Here is a 19,997-nt window from a genome sequence, read left to right as displayed (position 1 = left end):
AGCCATCTTCAGCACCTCTGCAGGTACAGGACTTCTTGGTTCCATATCTAAGTCCACACTTGATTCCTGACCCTCTGAAGTTTGCCATTCCCTTCTCTAGGAAAGATGCGGGCAAGAAGGAAGGCAAAATATTTTCTTTACAAGGCCGCCGGAGGGTATGCGGGGAAGAGAGATTACCAAAGAGAAAAGCTAAGTCAGGCAAGCTTAACCTGCCAACCCTTAGGCAATGGAGAGGGAGCCTTGCGCTCCCTCTAGTGGCTGTAGCTGGCATTACTAGGAGCCAAGCTTTCCACTGGTGCTTGCTAGGGAACTATTGTGCTACACAGCTATGTGTACAGCTGATGCAGTTTAGGAAGCAGCATCTCGTCCTATGGTAATTCCCACAAATTTATTCCAACAAATTTGGTGGGGAAGAATTTCAACCTTTTCAGCCAGTCTTTAAAAGCTTCTTAAAATGCAAATATTAGAAAGAACGGGTGGCTACTATGTTCATAGCAGCCTTATTTATAATAGCCAGAAGCTGGAAAGAACCCAGATGCCCCTCAACAGAGGAATGGATACAAAAAATGTGGTACATTTACACAATGGAGTACTACTCAGTTATTAAAAAGAATGAATTTGTGAAATTCCTAGGCAAATGGTTGGACCTGGAGGGCATCATCCTGAGTGAGGTAACACAATCACAAAAGAACTCAAATGATATGTACTCACTGATAAGTGGATATTAGCCTAGAAACTTAGTATAGCGAGATATAAGGTACAATTTGCAAAACACATTAAACTGAAGAAGAATGAAGACCAAAGTGTGGACACTTTGCCCCTTCTTAGAATTGGAAACAATCACCCATGGAAGGAGTTACAGAGACAAAGTTTGGAGCTGAGACAAAAGGATGGACCATCTAGAGACTGCCATACCCAGGGATCCATCCCATAATTAGCCTCCAAACGATGACACCATTGCATACACTAGCAAGATTTTGCTGAAAGGACCCTGATATAGCTGTCTCTTGTGAGACTAGGCCAGCGCCTAGCAAACACATAAGTAGATGCTCACAGTCAGCTATTGGATGGAGCACAGCGCTCCCAATGGAGGAGCTAGAGAAAGTATCCAAGAAGCTAAAGAGATCTGCAACCCTGAAGGTACAACAACATTATGAACTAACCAGTACCCCAGAGCTCTTGACTCTAGCTGCATATGTATCAAGAGATGGCCTAGTCGGCCATCACTGGAAAGAGATGCCCACTGGACAGGCAAACTTTATATGCCCCAGTACAGGGGAACGCCAGGGCCAAAAAATGGAAATGGGTAGGTAGGGGAGTGGGGTGTGTGTGTGGGGGACTTTTGGGATAGCATTGGAAATGTAATTGAGGAAAATACGTAATAAAAAAATAATTTACATGAACAACAAAAAAAAGAAAGAACGGGTGGCTTATTAAAGCAGTACCTCTAGTTTCTCCTGCAAGACCCATCTTATACTAAATAAGCGCCCTCCCCCTGAGAAGTTAAAGTCATTGGCTCCACATTAGCGTTTGTACACTACTGAACTCTCATCTTTACCACCTCCGTCCATCCTCGTAAGTTTCCATGTTGTGTGTTTGCTAGGGCTGGAAACTCCAGTTATACGTACAGATACCTCCGTTTTCAGCCATTGTTCTGACTTCCTCCTTGTATGAGAGGCATATAGTTAGAGGGTCACAGAGTCCCCTATCTCTCAGCCTTGGCACTTACTATCTTTGGAACATGGACAAGTTCGTTAACCTTCGATGGCTCCAGTTTTGTCATCTATACATATTGGGCAGTGTCCTATGGAGTCGGTGACATTAAATGAACTCCTTCATAGCAAGCATTCAGCGCAGGCCTGTCAGGATAAATAACGCTTGTTGTTACCGTGGGTCAGGAGGCCTGATAAAGATTGCATCCTGTCAGTTGGAAGGCATGAGGTTCTGGGCCAGGCATGAGGACGGTGTGGATGGAGGACAGGGTAGGATGGGGGTCAAGGGCCTTAGAGAATGAGATAACAGAGCTCCGTGTGCGCCTCGGGGACTCCAGCTGACCAGTTGGTTTTCTAGATGGAGGAATTTGTGAAGGAATTTGGAACGGGATGATCAATTCCTTTATTGTCTATGTTGAGTTTCCTGGGAAGAGAAGGACTTCCAGAAGAAATGTCTAGGAGACGTTTGGAAATTAAAACCTCCAGTGTGGATACAGGAGTCTTGTGCACCCATATAGATCTAGGAGGATGGAGGCACCCTCTGCCATGGATTGCTGCTACCAAGCTGAAGAGCATGTGTGAGCGTGAAACCAGAGGAAAGGAAGCTGGGGCCCTTAAAGGTGCCCAATTCAAACCCAGTGTTCAGGCTCCTGCTTTAAAGGAGATTTTAAATTATAGTTAAATTTAAATTGAATTTTAAATTCTATTCTTAATTAGGTGTATGTCTCTGTGTAGGTATGTGTCTCTGGGCAGGAGTATATATGTAAGTGTCTGTGGAGGACAGAGGTGACACATCCTGTTGGACCTGGAGTTATAGGTGGTTGCAAGCTGCTCCCCAGCCCAGTGTAGGTGCTTAGAACTGAGCTGGGGTTCTTTGAAAGAGCAGCAAGGACTTTAACCACTGAACCATTTCTCTGCCCCGATCAATACCTCATCCTGGTCGACTTTGGACCTTGGGATTAGGATCACTTGGAATGGAAATGATCTTAGCACTGAGTCCCTTTGCCTGGGAGGAACCTTATTATTTTATCCGTGTTTCCTGCACTTATTACCCAGCCATGTCTGGGTGTTTGCTGTGTCAGTTCCAAGCAACCCCACCAGTGCCAGAGACCAGCGGTTTTCTTCTTACTCTTGGAAGAGCAGTTAAGAAGTCTGCAGTGGTGGTGGGTGAAATTCCCAGTTCCTGTCTGGTGTGATCTGGAGACCATGTAACTTGTCAGCCTAGATGCTGGGCTCGGACTCAGGCTCCAGGCTTTCTGTTAACAGTTCCTTGCAGTCTAGGCGCTGTGCTAGTTAGTTAGCTCCAGCGTTTGCTGCAAAGTTATCCTCAGACAGAATGACTCTTGCAGCCACGATCAACTCATTTCCTTTGTTGTGATTCTTGCATTTGCTATCTTTGTTTTGCTTTCGTTGTTGTTTGTTTGCTTTGTTTTTGAGGCAGGGTTTCTCTGTGTAGCCCTGACTGAAATCAGTGGGTTTTGTTTTTTGGTTTTTTTTTTTTTTTTTGAGTATATGTATAAGAATTAGGGCCAACTGAAAAGTTAGAGGAAAGGGCCTCTTGAGACACCATCATCCCTTCTGACACCCAGATGCAAATTTAGGGATTTAGGGTACTTTCCAAAGCACCCCAGGCTTAGTGCTAATGATAGAAGGGTCTAGTTTGTTTATTGCAGGGAAAGGATGGAGATTAAAATCAGCCCAGAGAAGTTCATGGTACAGAGTCTGGAGAGGTAGCAAGCAACGTGTCCCCGACAGATTGTTTCCAGCATTCATTCGATGTGCGAGTCGCAGAGCAGAGGGTGCGCCATTCTCTTCCTTAGAGACTCACCTCTACTGTAGTAGGCAGTGAAGCGCTCGCTGACTCAAAGCCCTGACTCTAAATCATGTTGCTCTTCTTCAAGACCTCAGACAAACAAACAAGACCTTCCTATTTGATATAGCATCCCAAGGATTGGGCAGTTATCTCCAGAAGCCCAGGGTAAAGACCAACTTTTTTTTTTTTTAATTGGTTATTTTATTTATTTACATTTCAAATGCTGTCCACCTTCCTGGTCTCCCCTCCACGAACCTCCCATCTCCTCCCTCCCTCCCCTTTGCCTCTAAGAGGGCACTTCCCCACCTACTCCCACCTCACCTCTCTAGCAATCCCCTACACTGGGGCAACAAGCCTCCACAGAACCAAGGGCCACCCCTCCCACTGATGGCAGATAAGGCCATCCTTTGTTACATACATAGCCAGAGCCATGGGCTGACTCATGTATACTCTTTGGCTGGTGGTTTAGTCCCTGGGAGCTCTCGGGGGTCAGGTTAGTTGATATCATGAGGTTGCCATCCCCTTCAGCTCCTTCAAGCCTTCCTTTGACTCTTCCATTGGGGTCCCCCAGCTCAGTCCTATGGTTGGCTGTGAGCATCTGTATCTGTCTTAGTCAGGTCCTGGCACAGCCTTCCAGATGACAGCCATATAAGGCTTCTGTCAGCAAGTGCTTCATGGCATCAGCAATAGTGTCATGGTTTGGTGTCTACGGATTGGATGGATCCCAAGGTGGGGCAGTCTCTGGATGGCCTTTCCTTCAAGGACCAAACCTTATTATTCATGATATTGAATTCTCCACTGGATATCATAAATGGAAAAGTACAAGTAAGATATAGAACATGCATAGACCTGCTTTGAGCACACCATCTACCTCAGAGCATTTTCCAGACCACATCAAGTCTGACTTAGTGAAAAAAGTATCCGAAGGTCCCGAGAAAAACTATTTTTTAAAAATAAGCAAGTAACCAAAAATGAAGTTAGAAAAGAAATAAGATAATAGTTGATATCTGGTGGCTTCTAGCTGTGGGACAGAGAAATCCCTAAAGAGCAGATAGGATAAAAGGCATGGCAGACTGTGGTTTGTTTTTTACAGAAAGATGGAGTATTTTCAGGCTGCAGATTCTACAAGGCAGCCTTCCGTTTTATTGGAGGAAGCATTTTGACAATCTCTTCCATCAGGAGTCAGTAATTGATGACTGTGTATGTAAAGCTTCACCCCGTGCACTCAGATATAATTGGCCCTGGGCTGCTACCAACCTTCCAGATTCAAAAGAAGAGATAATGGAAGAGGGCTGACAACCTGCCAGAGACACACTCTCCTTCCATAAGGGACCAAGCCGCTGACTGAGATCCTGGGGACTAACCTCTTGAACAGTGAGGGAGATGGTTTTGAAGATTTGGAATGAGTCATTTTCCAAGGACAGTATGGCTTTGAATTTATTAAATGGAAGGATCACACACTGTAATTTGTTTCTTTGTGGATTTTTCTATGTTTTGAGATACATGTTGTGGTGTATATCTGCAATCTCACCACTGAGGAGGCAGAAGCAGGAGGATCGCTGAGAGTTTGAGGCTAGCCTGGGCTACACACCAAATACTGCACCAGCCAGAGCTATCTATAAGACCCTGTTGCAAAATCAAACAGTGTTGTGGAGATGGCTCCTGCGTCCTGTGCAAACATAAGGACCTGAGCTTGGACTCTCCAGCACCCATGTAAGAGCCCGGCATAGATGTTCATGTCTATAACCCCAGTGCGGAGTGGAGGGAGAGACAGGAGAATCATCGGCTTCCGGATGAGGGCCTAATTGAATCAGTGAAAACCAAGATGGGTAGAGACTGAGGAAGTATGTTGAGTTGTGGACCTCTGGCTTCCATGTGCATACACACAGGTAAACATACCCATGAATGTACATATATATTTCATACATTGACATAAAACATACAAAAAAACAAATCCATGATAACACACACATGCATACACACTCTATAATTTCTATCTGTGGGGATTTCTCTCCCTATGTTTCGGATTCCAGTTTTATAAAAGTTGTATATTATAAATGCCATATTTTAACATTTTTAGATTTATTTTATGTATATGAATGTTTTCCCTCCATGCATATATGTGTAGTGTATGTGTGCACAGTGCCTCAGAGGTCAGAAAAGGACATTAGATTCCCGGAACTGGAGTTATGGATGGTTGTGACCCACCAAGGGTCATATAGTTTTAAAGAAAGCTGACGAGCTGGGAGTTGAGCCTGGGTTCTCCACAAGTGCATCAAGTGCTCTTAACTACTGAGCCAGCTCTCCAGCCCCTTGGGGTTGACTTAGTCCTGTGATCCATGTCTGTTTTGCAGATGAGGATGCGCAGTTGACTAGGAAGATTTGGACTCATGGGAGGTGATCTGATGATATGAGGATGGCTTCCTTATAGCACCTATAGCTTTAGAAGGACAGTCGGTCACTCCTTGATTTCCATGACCCGTCTGTTTTCCAGTGTGGCTTGAATAGAACCAACCCAAGAGGAAAAAAGTGGGCAAAAGAATGGGTCCCCGAGTCAGTGTGCTGCATTTACCTCTATCACCAAGGAGCCCCTCACCTGAAGCCTATTGCTGTTTGGTGTATATATAAACTTAATGCATTTGAAAAGTAGCCTGGCAAGGGCTGTGTTGGAAATAGCAACTTGGAAAAGAAGAAGGGACATTAAAAGTGATAGAGTAAAGAGGACAAGGGCCATTGTCACAGGATGTCTCTAGTGTTCTAGGGTTGGCTGGGTACGTGAAGTTCCCTGGGCCAGGCCTGGGGCTAGCAATGAGTATTAAATGTGGTCACCTTCACATGCCTGATCTCAGATTCCTCAGCAGCCTTGGGCGGAGGTCATCGGAGATGGATTATAGTTTACAGATATAGTTTACAGATGGTGTGGTTAGCATACTTGCTCCAGTTACACAAGCCAGTTCAATGTGATAACAGTGACATTTATGAAACCCATGCCCTGGGAGAGGTGGCTGCTGGAGAAGACAGATGGCTAGGAACTGTCTGTGAGGGAGTGGCAGAGCTGTAATGGGCACCCTACTACGAGTATAACCAGATCACCCTAAAATTCTGCATTCTGGGGATGTGACAGTAGGGTGTCATGCTCTCCGTAGGATATTTTTAAAAAATAATATTTGTATTGATTCTTTGAGCGTATCCTACAATCTATTTTGATCATCCTCACTTTCCCACTTCCTGGTAGATCCACCCCCTCCTCCCTTCCCACCCAACGTTGTGGTCATCCTACCTAAGGTCACACCCTTAAAGAGAGCTAAGAAACCCTTCAACGTCATTACACCTCCCACACTCTGAACTTAGATTTCCCCTGGCTTTAGGGGTCTCGTAAATGGTGTTAGAATTGCCACGAGTTCGTGATGTGCAGTCGTCCAGTTACTTGGGAAAGCTCTGTTTCTGGGTAGCAATCCACCACCTCTGGCTCTTAGAGTTTCTCTGCTTCCGCTTCTGAGATGACCCTTGAACCTTAGGGTGTCCTGTAATAAGGATATTTTTCCTGTGTGCCTCCTATTAGTTGTTAAAGTGTAGGTTGTGTGGGCTACCAGTACCAGCATCACTGGAAGCTGTTAGAAATGCAAACTCTTGGGTCCCCATTTCTTACTGGATCATAAATACTGAGTAAGTCTCATCGGTCTGGACTTACCAAGACTTCTCCCTGACTAAGGCAGCGAGACCATACTGTTTGTGGGATGCAGGCCACCTCGTCTTTTGCTGTGATGCCCTCTAGCCTCCAGCATCTCCCTACTACTGATGCGCTTGGCAGCCAGTGGATGTTGGTCAGGGTCCTGTACTGTTTTGTCCCTTCCTGTGTAAGGCTTTCTGCTCTGGGTAAATCACTTGACCTTTCTGTCTTCTCGTTCATGAAGTACAGTGAGCATTTAATGAAGTACTAAGTAGGTGTAAAGTGTAACTATGTCTGACACCTGAAAGGTCTTTGATAAATGTTTGCTCACCTTTTTTTTTTTTAAGATTTATTTATTTATTTTATGTATGTGAGTACACTGTAGCTGTACAGATGGTTGTTGAGCCTTCATGTGGTTGCTGGGAATTGAAATTTTTGTTTTAGGACCTCTGCTTACTCTGGTCAACTCCTTTCAATCCCACTTGCTCAGTCCCTGGTCCCTCTGGCCCAAAGATTTATTTATTCTTATTCATAAGTACACTGTAGCTGTCTTCAGACGCACCAGAAGAGGGCGTCAGATCTCAGTACGGGTGTTTGTGAGCTACCATGTGGTTGCAAAGGCCTCTTACTCGCTGAGCCATCTCGCCAGCCTGTTGTTTGCTCTTCTTAACATCTGGAAAGTCACCATTGGTCTGAGAGACCTACACTGAAGGCTTGGACTTTAAGGACTTCAGTGTTGGCCCCCTGCTTGTGTCTACAGGAGTGTGAAAAGGAGTTCTGTCAGGAAACAGAAGGAAGTTAAAGGATTGTTAGAGTAGGGCTGGCCAAACTGGCCGTGAGCAAAATCTAGCCTGCTGGCTAAGTGACTTTTGTGTTTGAAATGGCTGGTAGAAAAAGGCAAAGAAGAATGGTATTACGTGCTACATGAAAGCTGTAGGAAATTCAAATTTTAATGTCCATAAATCAGGGTGTTTGGAAGTACAGTTCATTCCTTTCTGGATTATCTGTGCCTGTTCCTTGCTGTGGTGCACAGCACACAGAATCACTGGGTCTTATTTGAAGTGCTTGGGATCTGTTTCTTTTAGATTTTAGTGTTTGCATTCTCACTAGTGGAGTATGTTATGGAAGGGACCCAAGCCTACACATGAGATTCATTTGTGTTTCACATAACTTCATACATGTAGCCTATTATATTCTTAGCACACTTAAGCTTTGACTGTGATCTGTCATGTGAAATCAAATCAGGTATGGGTTTTTCTTATCTAAAAAAATTTTATTAGATTTATTTATTCATGTGTGCTCATCCCCCCCCCACCCCCCCGCCAGCCTCCCTTTGGCAGAGGCCAGAAGAGGGCAGTGCATCAGATCTCTTGGAACTGGAGTTAAAGGCATTTCTGGGATTCCTGACTTGTCATGTGGGTACTGGGATCTGAACTCTGCTCGCTACGATTGTGTGGCAAAGCCTCTTAACTGCTTAGCCATCTCTCCAGCCCACATTGTGAATGTTCGTGTACTTTCATTTAATGTGGTGGAGACACTTGGGATCCAAAACCAAACAAAAATATGCTACTGAGGCTTCCTTCAGTCAGACTCTAGGGCCCATTAACTCAGCCTGCTCAGGCGCAGTCCTGAGCCTACTAGGGGCTGGGGACTGGACAGCAGAGAGTTCTGTTGCCTTTCAGTCTGTAAAGTAAGAATGTCAAGGAACAATTGTTTCTTCATTCCTCTGAATGTAGTCTTGTGTTCTCAAAGGTCAGCGCCTGTGAACACATCATGGTCTCAAGTGGGTTCCTATGGTAATCGGGCCTTCTTGACTGAGGGAGTTTTGTGTCAGACGAGGGCCACTGATTTTCATCGGTCAGTGTGTCTCATGCTTGCTTCCCGAAAACATAACCGGTTCTGTTTTTCCCTCTTTGTTTTCATCCTTCTTGCTCCTCGCACAGGCCTGGAGCCAGAGGACCCTTCAGCAGGTATGGCTTTTCTTGCATTCTTATCTCCTGTGCCTTGGGGCACCGGGGACCCTCGAATTCGTGGGAAGCTGATGGGTGTTACCTGTGAGTGATGGGGTTTGTTTGTGTTTTTCTTGCCTCAGATGAATGGAAACTTTCTTCCAGTGCAGATACCAATGGCAACGCCCAGCCCTCCCCACTTGCTGCCAAGGGCTATAGAAGTGTGCATCCCAGCCTTTCTGCTGACAAGCCCCAGGTAGGTGTGTGCACGCAGATGGGGTGGAGACTTGTTGGCCGTGTCTGTTCACAAGCTTGGCAGCCCAGACTTGTGCCTTCCAGCTAGATTGTGGAGTTCGGATCCAGACTCTGATCGTCTCTGGAATAGCTTTCTTAGGAGGAGAGTTGGGGGTCAGTGAGAACAGGGGGATGGGATGAGGCTGGTCTACGGGGTGTTGGTAACTTTCTAAAGCTGAGACTTTCAGAGTTTGAGTGACTGTATTGTGACAGGTTAACATCAGCTATTTGTAGCCAGACCTTAAATCCATAGCCCAAAGGCCTGAGAATGGCAATCACAATTGCAGCACAGGCTGGATTCACAGTCCGGATCTGCTCTGCTATAGAATACCCGCCCCACACATACCCATACCATACATACACGGTCATCTGATCTTGGAAGCTAAGCAGGGTTAGGCCTTGACAGTGCTTGCATGGAAGACAGTCCTCTAAAGCTATACAGTTTGGTGTAGGGTTGATTTTGCTTTGGTTTTTGCTCCTAGGTGGTTCTCTACCTTTCTATGCCCTTCTCCTCACTATACTTTGCCATTTTGATAAAAGGACTAGATCCTGTCATTCCAGTGGTATAAGAAGGGTGTTTTATAAGGAGGAGCTGCCTACATGGAATGGACCCATCTTCCTTATAGGAGGTGCTGATGCTCAAAAGATCCCAGGACGGTACAAGCTCCTGTACTTCCTTCTGAAGTGCTCCTAGAACATAAGAGGAAATCAGATGGTGTCTTCTCTCTGTGTAGACCTGTCTCCCTGGTCTGCAGCTTGTCACTCCTCGGTCTGTTGATGAGCAGCACCATTAAGCCACGACTTATCTCTTCACTTTCAGCATTGCACACATAGGCCCTGGGTAGAGCCAGGCGCTGTGGATAGGCCTGGCTTCCTGGACGTCACTCGTCTGTTAAATGGCTTGTCAGACTTTTCCCATTTGTGAAAGCTTTCTGTGTATGTAATATGCTGTCTGTGGTATTAGCACTTCCTTTGCAGCCGTCTCAAGGATGGGTACTATTGCTCTACTCAGATTAGAACATAGCCAGCATCCAGTCAAAGCAGGCATTGAAGTACACTGTCTTTCACTGTCACTGGCTTAGCCAAAGGCTAACCCTCCACTGCCTCTTGGTTTTGTGAACACAAACAGAGCAAGGGCCACGTTGGGGTTGTATTTCAGGGGTGAGACACTTGCCTGGTAAATACAAGGCCCAGAACTTATTTCCCAGCACTACATAAATAAATGTCACATGAGAGGTAAAGATGAATCTATTTAACACAACTTTATTATGCACTTGTACTCAGACCAGTGTCTGAATGCTACCCTCAGGGAGTTTATAAGGGTGGCTTTATAGTAAGGTTGAACATCCTGTGATATGTCCACCAGCACATGCTGCGATCTGTCTGTTGCTCATTTCCTGCACTGTCTTCAGGGAGACAGGCAAATAGCTGACATAGGAAATGTATCCTGCACGTTCAGGGTTAGATTTGCCATTTGAGTGTCAAGAACTTTATGCCCTATATTACTTTGCAGATTTATTTTCTGAATGTAAACATGACTTCTTAACTGTGTACTGCTTGCTTTAATTACATACTGGCTTCAGTAAAGGCAAGGCAGGCAGGGCAATTCTTGGCTTTGCTCCAGCCCTGTGAAGTTCATGGGTCTGTTAGCAGAACGTCTTCCCTTAAGGACTCAGTCGGGGTCCAGAAGATGGATGGGCTAGGTGAAAATCCTATGTCCTGCCTGCCTGGGCTTATTCCTCCTAACCCTCCTCCAGTTCCCATGGCCAGGGAACCAGTGTCCCTTTCTCTGATGTCATCATCAGCATGGTAGTCCCAGTAGAGATGAGGCTTGGGTGTTTCTGAAATATAAACTATGAACACACCATGTTTTCTAAGAAGTGTCCCTCTTCCATAGACACACTTTCTAAAAAGATAGTTGAATTTCATTTGTGGGCAGTGGGCAGGGTAGGCTGCAGTTCTTAAAAGTAAGCAAAAAGCTGCTATTCCTTTGTGTGCTTGCTTATACAGCTCCAGCTCCTTCTTTAGAATTAAAAGAAGCCCCAGGACAGGAAGTCCTTTGACTCTGTGTGTATTGTAGACATCGTGGGGGGAGTGTCCTCTATGTAAGGTTACAACCCTAGGAAGACTTGTGCCTGACATCATGCAGTCCTGGTGCCATACACGGCCGTGGCTGATTAAGTTTAAAAATCATCGAAACAGAGTCCTATCTTCGGACAAGAAGAAGTTACATGCAAGAGACTCTGGTGCAAAGCCAGAGTGAACCTGAGCCAACATCCACATGGCTTTCTGCTTGCATCTCATCAGCTCTGTGAGCTCACTTGACAGTCCCACTGGTGGAAGCTAGTTCATTCGTCATTTCTGGAGATTGACTTTGTACAAAGCTCATCAAACCAAAGAGCTATTGTGACAGGTTTTGCTCTTGTTATATACTAGAGGGGCTCTTTGTTGTAGGTTTAGGGCTGCTATAAATGGCCACACTTTCACTGGCACTACTGTGGATGTAGTGGATAAGACCCAGACCTGGTTAATTGAGAATCCCCCAGTCTCTACCCAGACTGTCTGTCATTTCAAACTTGTGTTCGAGGTATAGGCTGTTGACTGTTTCTGGATGATAGTCTAATCCACACCAAAAAAAGACTTTTTTACTTTCTTCACTAGTAGCCCTTTCTAATGTTCCCTCCCTTTCGCATATATCTTCTACAAAGTATAAAAGTTAAATAAAAACTGGCCTCCGTGTGGGCCGTTAGATGCATGTGAGTATGCAGATGTGCCCACCTGTGTATGCCCATCTGTAAGACAGACAAAAATCTTAAGACAGGATTTTCCAGTGAATCACAAGCTCACTGTTTCAGCCAGGCCAGCTGGCCAGTGAACTCTGGGATCCCCCTGACTATGGCCCATGTTCTTAGGGATGTACAGTCATGGCAAGCTTTTTCTTTAAGTCCTTGGGATTTGAACTCGGGTCCTCAGGCTTGCACAGCAAATGTTCTTACTCACGGAGCCGTCTCCCCAGGCTCTTCCTAGTTTCTGGTCACCACACATCTGCCATATGTTTACCAACTTCTGCTCTCTCACAGCGGTAATTACAAGAGACTTCTAGTTTTGTTCTCATACTGAAATCTGAAGATCAGGGCCAGCAAGCAAAGTCTGGGCACATTGGTGCTGCTCCTCTGGGAGTCGAGTTGGCTGAGGAAGGTCAGGCTAGAGAGTCAGCTGGCCTCCTGCCCCTCTGCCCCACTGAGACCCATAGAAGAAAGGTTGGATGGAGAGGGGTGAGTTTCAGCTCTGTAACTCTGAGCCTGTTTCCAGAGCTTTGTTCTTATGGCGTGGCTAAAGTAGAGTCTAAAAATCATTGCCTATGCATGGTGGTAGACTGGCTAAATAAATCAGACTTATCCCAACCCCATAGGCTAATTGCTTGCCCATGTGCCTTAGAGGTGGGAGACTACATGTTTTTTAACCTCATGACCGTTTCCCATGCCGTCTTATTTGTTCTGGGGATTGAACTTGGAGCCTTAAGCGTGCTAGGCAAACTGAGGCCTATCCTTCAGCTATGTTCTTAGTGATTAATTCTATCAGATTATTTCTTCTGAGAAAAGAGTACACATGGACTCAAAGTTTTTTAATGCCCTCCCCTAAGAGAACTCTGTATGGTCATGGAGTGGAGAACAGAACCAGGGACTCCTGTGAACACACACACAGAAGGGCCTTCCATTTCTCCTTTTCCTAGAGGGAAAGAATTAAAGTAGCTCAGACAACTCTAGTGAACTCAGACTTTTAAAGGGGGGTTGGGAAGGAAAGAGAACTCAGCTCAGGGCCTTCCTCCACAGTCAGGATGCAGGCAGACAAGCATTAGTGATGGAGCTGGCTCCGCCTCCCTGGCTTGTGAGGCAGGCCAGCCCTGCAGGTAAGTGAGGCAGTCCTCAGAGCTGCCCAGACAACAGCTGTGGGCACCAGAAGGATTTGCTTACAGTTCTGTCAAAAGAGTTGTTTTGTCTTTTACCATGCCATGCTGCTGTTTCTAATGGTCCTTCTCTCCATCTCTCCCCTCCCTTTCTTTCTCTCTGTTCTGATGTCATATCTTGAAACCACTACTAAAGGTTCTGTCTCCCCCATGCCTTCCTTTCCCTCAAGAGGACCGCTTCGCATGGCAGTCCCCCACTATCCACCGCAACTACAAGGACTCCCTTTACATGAGTTCACCAAAACCCTATATCCCACCCAGCACCCCCAGCCAACAGAACCCCTCACTGCCTACACCCACCTCTGTTCCCCTGGGAGCTAGGTTGGCTCCCCGAAATGCATCATGTCCCCGTTCATTACTTTTGGGGTCCATGGGCCTTGAAGTGCCCTCCCAACCCCAGCAATACTATGTAGCCTCCCGATTAGTATACAGTAAGAATGTGAGCTCTAACACACGTTGTGAGGCCACAGGGAATAAACAGGTCAGCAGCTTATATGTCCCGTGTTTATCCAATAACATTTGCCGGGCATCATCGGAAAACTACCCTCCTGTTGCACGTGACTCGGCCCCAGACACTCCCTCGGAGGCCGCAGGCACTCAGGCACCAGCTCCCTGCCTTGTCCCTGGCACAGCCACAGTTGGCACAGGAAAACCACCCCCTGCTCCTCCTCCTGACCCTCCCAAGCTATTCTTTGACAACCGCAAAGATGACGGTAACCGCGGTGAGAATCACACACTGGGGACATGGGCCTCGTTCCCAGATGCAGTGAGGCCTCCCAGGCTAGGCCCCCAGGTTACCTCTGATCCCGAAAACCAGAAGAACAAAGAAACTTACCTTTTGCAGCCGTGTTATCCAGCCAAGGCAAGAATCTAGGAATGTTTGTGTGTCTTCTACACTGTCTCTCTCAGAACCGGTTGAAGCGGCTCACTTGTCTTTTGGGCTTCCCTGCCCTCCCTCTCCTCACTAGTGTTACAGCACTTGAATCCCGAGTCCTTCTATCTAACTCTCTGAGCACAGCCTCTCCTGTCTCCCTGGCTCCTGTCTGTCAATGTCTCAGTATGCCAGACCATGGAATTCATAGACTAATAACGTGGTAAGAGTGTTCAAGTCTTACGACAAGGTGCTAAAGAAACTGCATTTGCTCCCAAGCTTGCGGGCTCTGTGGCAGTTTTGTGGGGTTAAACGCTGTCTGCTTGCCCACCTGACTCTCTTCTGTTGTTTGTTCTCTTTCTCTCTCATAAAGTGTTAAAAGGTTTCAAAAATAGACAGACGGAAAGTGAACTTGGATGGGGCTCCCTCTGTGTCATAGAGTATCAGGAGGCCAGCTGGCTAGCGCTGGCTAGCACTGACTGTCTCATGTACTCTGAGGAAAGGGCACTGATTAAATATTTCTTGAAGTGCATCACTGCATGTCCACGCGCAACTGTTTAAATGTGGAATTCCTGTCTCTCTGCCGTCCCCTTTGCGTAACTGCGTAACAACCCCTTATTTCCCACAGGGTGCCACCTCCTCCAGCTCAGCCCCGTCTGAGGTAATAGTTGTTCCTCTCTACCTGGTTAATACTGACAGAGGGCAAGGGCAAGAAGGCACTGCCAGAACTCCAGCATCTCTGGGGCCACTTGGCTGCGTCCACACTGTCCCGGCGACCACCCCTGCTGCCTCACCTCTGACCTTCCCGACACTCGATGATTTCATTCCCCCTCACCTGCAGAGGCGGCCCCACCACAGCCAGCCAGCCAGTGCTTGTGGCTCCCTCTCCCCTGCTAGCCAGACGTCACCACCCTCACCACCACCTCCGCTGGTCCCTCCCGTCCCGGAGGACCTCCACAGAGGCCTGGAGCCTGACCTCCCGGGAGCTGTCTCAAGTACCGTAAGCTTGCTGGACCCCCTTCCCCACGGCTACCCTGAATGTCTGCTCCTGGCAGTAAAACCCTCCCTTTCTCACTGAAGTACTAAGTTCTGAGGCGGCCTTGGCCACTGTGCTTGTGTGCTGGCTGGATCTGTGTGTGCTATCCCTGAGAGCATGTCTCCCTTGTGCATCCTATGGGCCACCTATGGCTACTCTTGGCCTTTCAAGAACACTCTCTTCCTCTGCTCTGTTGGGAACGCACGTCTTTCTGATGGAAGTCTGTCTTCCCTCTGAGAAGTGTCTGTGATCTTTACCTCACCTGGTCCTGATCTTCCTAGGTCAGGGCAGATGTAGTGTTGAAGGCTGAGAAAAGCTGTGGAAAGCCACAGGCAGATTTGGTGATAGGACACGAGGAAGAAGAGAGTTTATGAGGAGGAAAGTTTTTATTCTTTGGCTGATTTCATGAAGCGGACTCTGTTAAACAGAAGCGGAGAGAGGGAGAGAAAGGGGGTGGGGGCGGTGCGTCTAATTGAGTAAATAGATCTGAAAACTGATGTGTTAAGACTTTCTCACAAGACATAATTGCTAGGGCCCCTGAGGAGGAGGCCACTGTGGTTTTGGTGGCAAACACATATATCAGTAACGGTGGGAAATGTAAAAGTCCTCTCTGTTCAGAATGAGTCTCTTTATAGACAGCCCAGCTGCTTCTGATACAGTAGAAGTCCGGAGCGAAAGAATCTGAATGGACATCATAAGTCATAATGTGAGGACACTTGCTGGCTCAGTGGGATCATGTCGTAACCACTCCTATGATAGGGACTCAGTGGACTCAATTCAGCCCAGCCTAGGGGAAGTCCTAGTTCCTGTTAGCTGCGTTGCTGAGGACTTACCCTAGTGAATGAAGATGTTAAAGGAACTGCTAGGTTAGTGATGGTTTCATCGATGTTCTAAGCAACTAGGATTCATTCACAGGTGCACTTACAACAAGCCAGGACTCCTGCTTTCAGACGGCCTGGAGGAGTTAGGTAGAGAGTATCCACTCTCAAGGCTGGTTGGTGCGCATGGGATCATCCGAGCACTGGAGAAGTCTAGTTTATATACCATAGATTTGATTGAGTGGGTCTGGGAAGGAGCAGGGGCCTCTCACTTGGTTGCAGGTATCAAGTGGGTTTTGATGTTGGAGCCATAAACACCACCACTATTGACACGTGGTACAGTGAGTACCACGTGTTTTGCGGCTAGGACTGAACATTTACTTGCGTCCTTTGTTGGAAGAAGTGTGCCCATGAAACTAGGTTAAACGGCTTGTTAAGCCGAATCGAGTCAGAGAACAGGAAGGAAACGTCTTATTTAGTTTAGTGGGGAAATTGTAATGAGGTGTCAAACACACAAAAGCTGGGAACTGTTGCATCATGGGATGGGCCTCTTCTCCAACCTTCCAGATGCAGCTCAGTGCAGTTATAGATAGAGCAGGATTTAAGCCAGATAGAACCGTGAGCTTGGATCTCTTACTTTGAGCTTTGCAGCTCATCTTTGCTGCAGACTGGTGTACTCTGTGCCTGGTAGGGTGGCATCCAGACCCTAAGTTGATTGGTACAAACCCCTCAAGCCTTGGAAAAAGATCTTACTCCAAAGTTGAGCTCATAGAAGTGGCTATCTAGATAGAGAACATTTAAAAGAGTTCAACCAAGGTATTGGTGACAAAGGCCCCTACTGGGTGACAAAGGCCCCTACTGTGTATCAGGAGCTGTCCAGGGTGCTGATACCCATACCTCTTCTGATGAGCGTGCATTCTGTTGCTGGAAAAACTTAGCTCCCACACACCCTTGCTGGTAGCGAGCCTCTGTCACTTTCATAGTGTTGTTGCTCTTGCTGTTGTTGTTGTTTTGTTTTGCTTTTGAGCCATTTTCAGGGCATTGTATTATGTGGTGACAGGAGAGAGAGAGCGAGAGATTGTCCTTGTGTGCCAGTATACCCTGTAGGTGATCGCTGAGCATAATTGTTTCAAAAATAGCCATCGAAATCCTGTTCTTAAAGCCCTTTAAGAATGCCAACTTACCAAGCTTAGTGGCACATGCCTAGATGCAAGCAGATCTCTGAGTTTGATGCTAGCCTGGTCTATATAGGTAATTTCAAGCTAGCCTGGGCTATATAGGGAGACCCCGTCTTTGAAAAAAGAAAAAAGAAAAAGAATGTTACCCTGGGGCTGAGGATATGGAGTGTTTGCCTAGCATGGGCTCAGCCCTAAGCTTAGTCCCCAGAACTGGGGCATGGGGGTTGTCATCTTTAAGGTTAGAAAGATATAAAACAAAACCTTTGTGGAACCTCTAAGTGTGGTGGAGAGGGAACATTTGCCAATGCCCTATTTTAGGACCTTGTTTCTCATTTGTTTCAAAAGATTGGCATTATCGCTTCATCATTTTATAAAAGTATGTTTCTGGTAGGAGTCTCAGGTTTTAAAGTCAAGATTTCCCATGGCTTGGTCCAAGGATTTTTGTTGGTCTGACACTGGAGTGAAGAAGAGACGTCCCAGCAGGCAGGATAGGATCCCGCTTGGCTGCTGAATTGCTCGGCGCTTCTCTGACTGCTCAGTGATGTTCAGAGTAACCATCTATGACAAAGGGGTCCCTCTTTCTTCTTACACCAGCGCCTTGTCTGACATCTCTCCAGAGGGCGCCTGGCTTTCCCCACTTTACACCAGCTCACGTTCTTGGATTGCATCTGGAATGGCATGAGTTTTGCATGTTATCCTGTTTGGGTTTGAGTTTGCCTTTGCAGTAACCAGATTGATGCACAGCTTCTACTAGGTGAACAAAATGGACGATACTGAGACTCTCAGCAACATTTACTGACCTGCCTTCTCTTCCTCCTTACTAATACTGACTAGGAGAACAAATTTCCAGATTCAGCTTCTAACTGGAATTGACCCATTGGTTACATTTTCTTTTATAATTAAGGACTTGGTAGAGATGGTCATTCCCTCTTCTTACTAAGTCTTAATTCGAGATGTCTAGTATTTACACTTCTTTTTAATGTTTTGTTTTTCAGGGCAGTCCTTTACTAAACGAAGTTTCTTCTTCCCACATTGAAACCGATTCCCAAGACTTCCCTCCAACAAGCAGACCTTCGTCTGCCTACCCCTCCACCACCATCGTCAACCCTACCATTGTGCTCCTGCAGCACAATCGAGGTAAGGCAGCCTCCTGCAGGGTGCTGGGGTCAGCAGTTCCAACTCATGATGTCTGGGGCAAGAAGTTTCTCCTTCAAAAACATTTCCCCAACCCTGCCTCTAAGGAAGCTGTCTATCTGTCCAAGGACCCAAAGATCAGCCCTAGCCGGGAGACAGAGACCTCTGATTTGCAATAATGTCAATTAATCTATATATGCTGGGCTGGTTCATGGTCATGTGCTCAAGTGCTGTACCTTGTTTTGTTTTTGTTTTTGTGGTTATCTGCAAACAGTTAAATGCACAAAAGTGGGAGTTTGTGTCTCTGGGTTCCTTATCTTATGGTTTGTAAAGAAGCTTTGCCTCAGGCCTGTGGCTATAGTATGTCTCTTAAGTGCTGTCCTAAGTGACGAACTTGTCCAGAGTGATAAGTTTCTAGAAAGTGCAGTTTTGAATACTAAATTTCGAAAGAGGAAACACTGAATAGTTCATTGTTTACAATGTAAAGGATGCTTTTGTGCCTCTGTAACAGAGGCTTCTAGACTTTCTCCTGGTTATTGGCTGCTCCTCTTCTCAGAGTGCCATCCTCTGTGACCTAGATTTGTGTGTCTGTTTGCCCTGATTCCACATGGCCCAGGCAGCTCTGCTGCTTAGGGCTTCTGTTTGGTTCCTATAGTTTCTCTGGCTATTCTGGTTGCTCCTGCTGCGTCTCTGAAAGAGCCTTGGGGATCGGTCAAACCCAAGAGCTTCGGCATAGTCATCGTATAGCTTCACCTTTCTGCTTTAAAATTCAGGCAGTGGTTTTGAATTCCAGCCTTTCCATTTTGGAATTGTACAGAGGAATAAACTTTGCATTTCTAAAAGTCTTTTTGCAGCACGAAATAGGACATTTTTAGGCCATCTCTCAGGCAAGGGTTCTTCTACACTGAACTAAAAGAACACTGCAGGGCTGTGTACTGTCTGTAGCTCAAAGCTTTGTTCCAAGACCTCTCTTCTTGACACCCCCTTTCTCACTCACTTCCCTACCCTTCCCTTAGAGGAGATGGGGCTACAATCTTATTTCCATACCGAAGAGAGGTTTCTCTTTTCTGCTTCTAACTGGAAAAGTAGATACATTAAAACATTTTCTCTCACTTTAAATGCGTTCACTCAGTCTTTCTCGGTGGCTTCAGCGGTTTCAGGCTGTTTTCGTCATTGTTGTTTTTGCACTGTGTGGCCCCCGGTGTTCTTCCTCAGGATAGAAGGGCCCTCCATCTGAGCACCCATTCTCCTTCTGCCCTGACACCCTCCCTGGCAGCGGCTCTCCTTGCCAGTGTCTGTCATGCAGAACAAAGAAAAATGCAGAAAAAAAAAAGCAATAGCTTCTCTGTGAACTTCATGACTCATTATTTAAAAAGCAAGTTAGTTCCCAGAAAGAAAGGCAGTTTCTTTAAAGACGGGATTTATTCCCAAGGCAGCTTGGGTTTTGGGAAATGCCAAGCGTAATGTCAGCTGCTTTTGCAAAGGCCCTCTGACAACACCTACAGGGACGTTTTCAGGCACCAAAATGCCTGAGTTCCCTCTTTGTTTCTTCCTT

At 46.3% G+C, this 19,997-nt stretch overlaps 1 protein-coding gene across 54 annotated transcripts in view; it reads left to right on the top strand.

Moving 5' to 3' along the window:
- Positions 1-19,997, top strand: part of Sorbs1 (sorbin and SH3 domain containing 1) — a 221,916-nt gene that overhangs the window by 122,035 nt on the left and 79,884 nt on the right. For 21 of the 54 annotated variants that reach the window (XM_011247198.1, XM_030250800.1, XM_030250799.1 and 18 more), the window contains 5 exons: positions 9,139-9,165; positions 9,288-9,400; positions 13,542-14,267; positions 14,905-15,276; positions 18,304-18,445. In XM_011247198.1, coding sequence (XP_011245500.1) covers positions 9,139-9,165; positions 9,288-9,400; positions 13,542-14,267; positions 14,905-15,276; positions 18,304-18,445 — 1,380 coding nt within the window. The remainder of the gene's footprint in view (positions 1-9,138; positions 9,166-9,287; positions 9,401-13,541; positions 14,268-14,904; positions 15,277-18,303; positions 18,446-19,997) is intronic. The other 33 variants (XM_030250827.1, XM_030250826.1, XM_017318096.2 and 30 more) reach the window with 6 other exon arrangements.

This window comes from Mus musculus, chromosome 19, assembly GCF_000001635.26.
Source record: "Mus musculus strain C57BL/6J chromosome 19, GRCm38.p6 C57BL/6J".
In the NCBI taxonomy this organism is placed as follows: domain Eukaryota; kingdom Metazoa; phylum Chordata; class Mammalia; order Rodentia; family Muridae; genus Mus; species Mus musculus.
Note: the sequence above shows the minus strand (reverse complement) of the source record. Positions and strands in the feature narration are given on the sequence as shown.